The following is a 7,391-nucleotide window of genomic DNA, read 5'->3' as shown; positions in this document are numbered from 1 at the left end:
AAACTCAGAGATCTACCTTAGCTCAGCTCCTGAGTGGCCCGATTAACGGTGTTTTCCACCATGCTAGGTGTAAATTTTAATTAATTGCATGTGTATGGGTGTTTTGCCTGTGTGTGTGTCTGTGTACAAGTATGCAATGCTGAGGGAGGCCAGAAGACGGCATCAGGTGCCCTGGAACTGGAGTTGTGAACTCCCAACTAGTTGCTGAGATTTGAACCTGGGTCCTCTGGAAGAGCAGCCAGTGCTCTTACCTGCTGAGCACCTCTTCAGCCCTCCATGAATGTTCATTTTTCCCTGAGTGTAGTTGTACATCCCCAATATACCAAAAATCACCCAAAGTGCAGGGTTCTGCCTCTTTTCCCTTTTGAAAAGCCTGAACACAGTAATAACAAACCACCTGACTGCCATGGATGGTGTTGGAGAAACGTGTGAAAAGTGCTTTTGATGGGGAAAGGCTAGGGGCAGATCTTGACTATTCTTAATTCCCTTTAAACAACTCATTAGAAACCCTTTCCCTGAGAATGTGTCTAAATCTTTAGGACCTTAGCAAGGTGACACACCAAATTAATAGAATTACTGTTTATATTTTACAATGGTAATAAGGAGCTGACCATAGGGTAGCCGGATAACAGTTCTGCCAGTCTGCAGTTTAGTCTAGGCAGGGAGGTTTGCAGCAGTACAGTAATGACTAAATGTTACTGAGAGAGCTATATGCCAGGCCCTGATCTACACCATTCAATCTCAGCATTGCAGTGATGCAGTGATGCAGGTATTGCTATCATACATGCAAGAAAATTGAGCCCTAACTGGCTCACTTTCTCAAATTGTCCTCTGACTCCTACAGGAATGCTATGGCATGCTCCTGCCCCCCCAAGTCTCTTTCTCTCTCTCATGTGTGCGGTCCCCCCACCCCACATACACATTAAATAAAGAACAAATGTAATAAAATTTTTGGCAAGAAGGATCAGAGGTTAAGTGCTCAACCCCGATGACCCAATTCAATCCCGAGAATCCCACTGATGGGAGGAGAGGAACAGCCCCTGCAAGCTGTCCTCTGACTGAACAGCCCCTGCAAGCTGTTCTCTGACTTCCAGACGTGCAGCAGCCTGGGCCATGGTCCTTGTCTTCATTAGGTTTTTACTGCTGTGAACAGACACCATGACCAAGGCAACTCATAAATTATAATATTTAATTGGGGCTGGTTTACAGGTTCAGAGGTTCAGTCCATTTTCATCAAGGCAGGAACATGACAGTGTCCAGGCAGATGTGGGGCTGGAGGAGCTGAGAGTCCTACATCTTCATCCAAAGGCAGACAAGAGACTGGTTTCCAGGCAATTAGGATGAGGTATTAAAGCCCATGCCCACAGTGACACACCTACTCCAACAAGGCCATATCTCCAAAGAGTGCCATCCTCTGGGCCAAGCATATTCAGACCATCACAATCAATAAACAGCCAAGATTTGGCTCCTATATTTTTATTATGGTTTTGTTTTGAAGACAAGATCTTACTATGTAGGCCTGGCTATCCTGGAACTTACTACGTTGACCAGCTGGCCTTGAACCCACAAAGATCCACCTGGTTCTTAACTTTTGTTTTGTTTTTGTTTTTCGAGACAGGGTTTCTCTGTATAGTCTTGGCTGTCCTGGAACTCACTTTGTAGACCAGGCTGGCCTCGAATTCAGAAATCTGCCTGCCTCTGCCTCCCAAGTGCTGGGATTAAAGCTGTGTGCCACCACTGCCCAGCATGGTTCTTACTTGTAATCACTCCTAACTCCCCCTCTTGCTGTGTATAGAAGGCCTCACTGAGATCTGGATCCACCAAAAGGGCTTTGAAGGCAAACCTCCGGTGCTTCTGACTTGCAGCCCTTTCTCATGTGGCTCTGGGCTCTCATCACATCCTCTAGACCAGTTCTCTAAGGGGTCATGACCTTCCAAGTTCCACCCGGGACTCTACATACTCTATACCTATCTATTACAGCCTTGCTTACAAGCTGCCTTAGAGCTGCTTTTTCAGCTATTTAATGAGTATTTGTTTCACGTGCCCAACTAGACTGTCCTCTAGGCACATGTTCATGGCATGCACCACCACACCCAGTTGACAACAACTTAAAAAAATTATTGTGATGATATCTGTGTACATGAGTTTGGGCACATGTGGGCATCTAGAAGATGAAGATGCAGTCACTCTGCAGGGCTACAACTTGATTAGGATGCCAAGGGTGCTTGCTAAACTTGACTGACTAGGAGTGAGGGCACATACCTGTAGTACTCACTAGGGAGGCAGACACTGGCAGATCTCTGTGTTTGAAACCAGCCTGGTTTACAGTGTGAGTTTACATAGATAGGTGGATTTCTGAGAGTCCAGGCCAGTCAGGGCTGCATAGTAAGACTCTGCCTCTTTTTTCTTTTCTTTTCTTTTCTTTTCTTTTCTTTTCTTTTCTTTTCTTTTCTTTTCTTTTCTTCTTTTCTTTTCTTTCTTTCTTTCTTTCTTTCTTTCTTTCTTTCTTTCTTTCTTTCTTTCTTTCTCTCTTTCTCCCCCCCCCACCTTTTTTTGATTTTTCAAGACAGGGGTTTTCTAATATATATATATATATATATATATAAAATTTTAAATTTCAATTAATTTTATTTATTTATTTTGGTTTTATTTTGTAGCCCTGGCTGTCCTGAAACTCACTTTGTTTGGTTTTTTTAAAGGCATTTTTTATTAGATATTTTCTTCATTTACATTTCAAATGCTATCCCCAAAGCCCCCTATACCCTCCCCTGTCACTTTGGGTTTTGTTTTTGTTTTTGTTTTTTGTTTTTGTTTTTGAGACAGGGTTTTTCTGTTTAGTCCTGGCTGTCCTGGAACTCACTCTGTAGACCAGGCTGGCCTCGAACTCAGAAACCCGCCTGCCTCCCAAGTGCTGAGATTAAAGGTGTGTGCCACTGCCTTGCAAGACTCACTTTGTAAGTCATGGCTGGCCTCGAATTCACAGATATCCTCCTGCCTCTGCCTTCCAAGTGCTGGGATTAAAAGCATGTGTCATAACTAAACCGCATTTAAAAAATTTTTGTTTGGCTTTTTTATTCTTTTGTTTGTTTTTACTTTTCGAGACAGGGTTTCTCTGTGTAGCCCTGGCTGTCCTGGACTCACTCTGTAGACCAGGCTGGCCTAGAACTCAGAAGTCCATCTGCCTCTGCTTCCCCAGTGCTGGGATTAAAGGCGTGCGCCACCACTGCTTGGCTTGTTTGGCTTTTTCGAGGCAGGGTTTCTCTGTGTAACCTGGACTTGCTTTGAGACCAGGCTGGCCTAAAACAGAGATGGGCTTGCCTCTGCCTCCTGAGAGCTGGGGGTTAAAGGCGTGGCCACCACGTCAGACCCGGGCATAATTTTTTTTTAAGAAATTACAGTCAGTTTTGCGTGCAGTCCCCGCCCCTCAACTCCGGTAGACCAGTACCCTTCCTCAGGCCCCTAATCCATCTTCGTTCCTGCAGCCCTGCCACGCCCCGCGGCAGTCCTTCCACCCCCGCCCCAAGCATCTTCAGCGTCCCCTAGCGACCGGGCGGCGGCTCCTAGCAACAGCATCCCGGCGCCCTAACGACGGCGGCACGCAGGCCTACGTCAGCGCGCTCGGCCCCGCCCCCGCGCCGCCGGCCCCGCCTCCCCGCGCCTTAGGCTGCCGCCGCCGCTACCGCCGCCGCTGTCGCTGCTGCCGCCGCCCGAGACTCGCGCAGAGCAGTTATGGCGGATCCCGCAGCGCCCGCACCCGCCCAGGCCCAGGCCGCCGCCGCCCCGACCCCGGCCGCAGCCCCCGCCGCCGCCGCCCCGCCGCCCGCGCCCGCTACGGACTCGGCCTCAGGGCCGTCCTCCGACTCCGGCCCCGAAGCAGGCTCACAGCGCCTGCTGTTCTCCCACGACCTGGTGTCCGGCCGTTACCGCGGCTCGGTGCACTTCGGGCTGGTACGCCTCATCCACGGCGAGGACTCGGACTCGGAGGGCGACGATGACGGCCGCGGCAGCTCGGGCTGCTCCGAGGCCGGGGGCGCGGGCCACGAGGAGGGCCGGGCCAGCCCTCTGCGGCGCGGCTACGTGCGCGTCCAGTGGTACCCGGAGGGCGTCAAGCAGCATGTGAAGGAGACCAAGGTGAGGCGGGCCGGGGCGGTCGGCAGGGCTCGGGGAGGGGAACGCCGCCTCGTCGCCCGGTGCACCGTCATCACACCGGCCTGGGCGCGCACGCCGGCAGGGCTGCTCCGGGCGAGGGGAGGGGCCTTGCGAGCGATGCTCGGCTGTGGTGTTGGCCTCGGGGTGATGGACGCGCACGGATGCCCGTGGGGACCTCCTCGGGCGCTGAGGCGCGTTCGGCGTTACACTAGTGCGGCGTTTTTTGCTTACAACCCCCACCGCTAAAGGAGGTCCGTGCTGCATTGTGCTTTCCGAAGGGAAGGCCGTGCCGGGGAGGGCTTGGCTGTGGGTATTCCAAAACAAAGATAGAGGTGAAAACCCAAGAAGTTGAGCAGATGCTGACGGAATGCATGGTGGGGCAGCGGCCCCACGTCTTTTTTGTTGTAACCCCTCTGCATCCTTTGAATTGCCTCGGAGAACTTTATGAGGGAAATGATGAACCAGTCCAGGGCCATGATATTAATAGTACTGAGGGAGATGGTGGCAGCTGCGACTGGGTGTCTAGGACTTCTTGGGGTGGGGTGGCCTATGAAATCGTGGACAGAAGAGAGAGGGACCAATGGGAAAAGCTGCATCTTGTTTTTTCGTTCTTTTGGTTTTAACCTGGGGCTCTTAAGCAAATACCACATTCTCCCACTGTTCGGGAAAGAGGCTTGTGAATGGAGCAGTTCTACAAGAGCGGACTGACATCATAAACCTAAGCCAAGATTGGTTTGCAGGCTTGTTTTCCTGAGTGTGTGGTTTTGTATCTGTCTCTCACATATCTTTACCTCACAGCTCCTCCTGTCCTGCCCCTCCCCATCAGGAAACATTTCTAAGCATGAATCAGGTCCCTGGAAGTGAGAGATCTGCTTTGGGGGAAGGCTGTTAAGTCACTGTTTTTTGCAGTGCTGAGGGTTGAACCCAGGAACTTGATGCTAAACCTCCAGCACTTTGACGTAGAGCTACGTCCTAAACCATTCTACTTTATTTTGAGAGTAAACCTTGCCAACTTGTTCAGATTGGTTTGGAAATTAAGATATTCTCACCTCAAGCCTAGACAGTATAGAGGAGCCAAGCCACCAAAACAATCGCAGGGGGCTCTTCAGAAATTAATATAAGGCTGTATGGTGACTCATGTCTTTGTTTTTTCCAGACAGGGTTTCTCTGCGTAGCCCTGGCTGTCCTGGAACTCACTCTGTAGACCAGGCTGGCCTTGAACTCAGAAATCCGCCTGCCTCTGCCTCCCAAGTGCTGGGATTAAAGGCATGCAGCACCACTGCCTGGCGACTCATGCCTTTAATCCCAGCACTAGGGAGGCTGATGAGGCAGGAGGATCTCTTGGGTTTAAGGCCATCCTGGTCTACAGAGTGGACAGCCAGAGTTACATAATAAGACCTTGTCTCAAAGCAAACAAACAAACAAACAAAAAAGGTTTCTCACACTGGGTAAAAAAGACAGCAGAGGCACATGGCTTCATGCCATACTAAGAAGGGAGACACTGCAGCCAGAGGATGGCAGGAGACCAGCTGGGAAAAAGCCTGACTCTGAGGAGAGGCTGTGATCTAGTTCTTGTGCAGGGGTGATCTGTCTTTCAGTAACCAGTGTGTACCCACATCCACATGAAGCACACACGCAGACACACGGTCTCAGCTTTTCCTCAGGAACACGTAAGTAAGTCAGGCAACAGCTTCTGATTCTTAGGAAAACTGAGTTCACTGGCAAAAGTGTTTGGAAAGTGCTCCATTTTGCAGCAGAATGCTTATTAAAAACCATCACAGTTGTTGTATCTGGGAAGAAGGGTTATTGCGCTCATTCTGTGTCTGCATTGTGGGGCCAGAGGTTTTCTGTAAGGTTCAGAAAATATGTTCTGTCAGCCAGCTACTCCAGAAGTTTGACTCCCACCCTGGCTGAGGGATATGAGCCTAGCTCTGCCACTGGGCACTGCCATTTTCTTTTGTCTGTTCCTGTTCATCTTGAAACTTTGCTTATGGCTATAGGCTATGTTCCCTCTGCCTTCCCCAACAACATGTAATAAAATGTGACCTAAAAAGCCCATTTTGGAGGTACATAGAAAACAACTTGAAAAGGCCTCTGTTTAGGTAGGTTTTGAAGATTCCCTCTTGAAACTTGGTTCGACTGCATTGGAGCCCATCTTGTCTCTGGTATTGTTTCCTCCAGTATTGCAATTCTTGTGGCTTCCAGCAAAGGGATTCCAAGGAGGGGTGGGCTGGGAGTATCCAATGCAGGCCACAAGATCCAGGGCTGTTGTGAAGGACTAAGAGAATACATGTTTTGGGGAGGTTGTACATTTACAGGTAGCAGGTATCCGTCACCATGAGCTGTGGGCACAGGATAGAGGTGGGTCCTGGAACCCTGCAGCACTGTGTTTAGGGAGCTTGTCCTGCCCTCCTCCACCTCATTCATTCTAACCTCAGGATGGCAGAGTGCCAGAGTAGACACTCACTCTGGAGTCCTGGTCATCAGGACTCTGGTTATGAGATGGAAGGACTCTGTTACTGGCAGTTTGTAGGCAAAAGTTCTCTGTCCTGGAACTCACTCTGTATATACATCAGGCTGGTGGAAGACTTGGATCAGCCTGACTGTGCTTCTCGAGTGCTGGAATTAAAGACATGCACCGCCACATCCAGCTAGAGTGAGTTTTAGGAACTTGTTTGTTGTTTTCTGATTTGGGGGAATTGTTTGTTTGTTTTTTGTTTTGTTTTGTTTTTAGACAACAAATTTCTCTATGTAGCTCTGGCTGCCCTGGAACTTGATCTGTTAGATCTGCCTGCCTATGCCTTCAAGTGCTAAAGGCATAGTTTGTTTCTATAGCTGTGATAAAACACCATGACCCAAAACAACTTGAAGGAATTAATTCAGAAAGATTTATTTCACTTTTACTGCATGTAGTTCATCCAGAAATTCACAGAGCCCTGCCTACCTCTGCCTCTGCCTCTGCCGAGTGTATACCACAGCCGGCTTGGGTATTTGTTTGTTTGTTTTGTTTTTAGGTAACAGCAGCAGTGCAGGCCTTTAATCCTAGCCAGCAAGGCCTACACAGTGAGTTCCAGGATAGCCAGGGCTACACAGACAGAGATTTTGTATTAAAAGAAAAAAGTTGATAGTTATTGGAATAATTTTAACTGTGTGTTTGATGGCGCCTCCCTCACATTCTGGAGTGTTTTGTTTTTCCATGTTCAGTTGGAGAATGTGAATACTTCCAGACAGTGGTGGCGCAT

General features: G+C 49.2%; 1 protein-coding gene across 2 annotated transcripts in view; it reads left to right on the top strand.

Annotated features, from left to right (window-relative positions):
- Positions 1-3,639: 3,639 nt before the first annotated feature.
- Positions 3,640-7,391, top strand: part of Ube2o (ubiquitin-conjugating enzyme E2O) — a 43,764-nt gene continuing 40,012 nt past the window's right edge. The window contains exon 1 of one of the 2 annotated variants that reach the window (XM_006533106.2): positions 3,640-4,131. In XM_006533106.2, coding sequence (XP_006533169.1) covers positions 3,730-4,131 — 402 coding nt within the window. In that variant the 5' untranslated portion in view covers positions 3,640-3,729. The remainder of the gene's footprint in view (positions 4,132-7,391) is intronic. The other variant, NM_173755.3, reaches the window with a different exon arrangement.

The sequence above is a fragment of the Mus musculus genome, chromosome 11, assembly GCF_000001635.26.
Source record: "Mus musculus strain C57BL/6J chromosome 11, GRCm38.p6 C57BL/6J".
In the NCBI taxonomy this organism is placed as follows: Eukaryota; Metazoa; Chordata; class Mammalia; order Rodentia; family Muridae; genus Mus; species Mus musculus.
The sequence above is the reverse complement of the archived record's forward strand: the minus strand, read 5'-3'. Positions and strand labels throughout refer to the sequence as shown.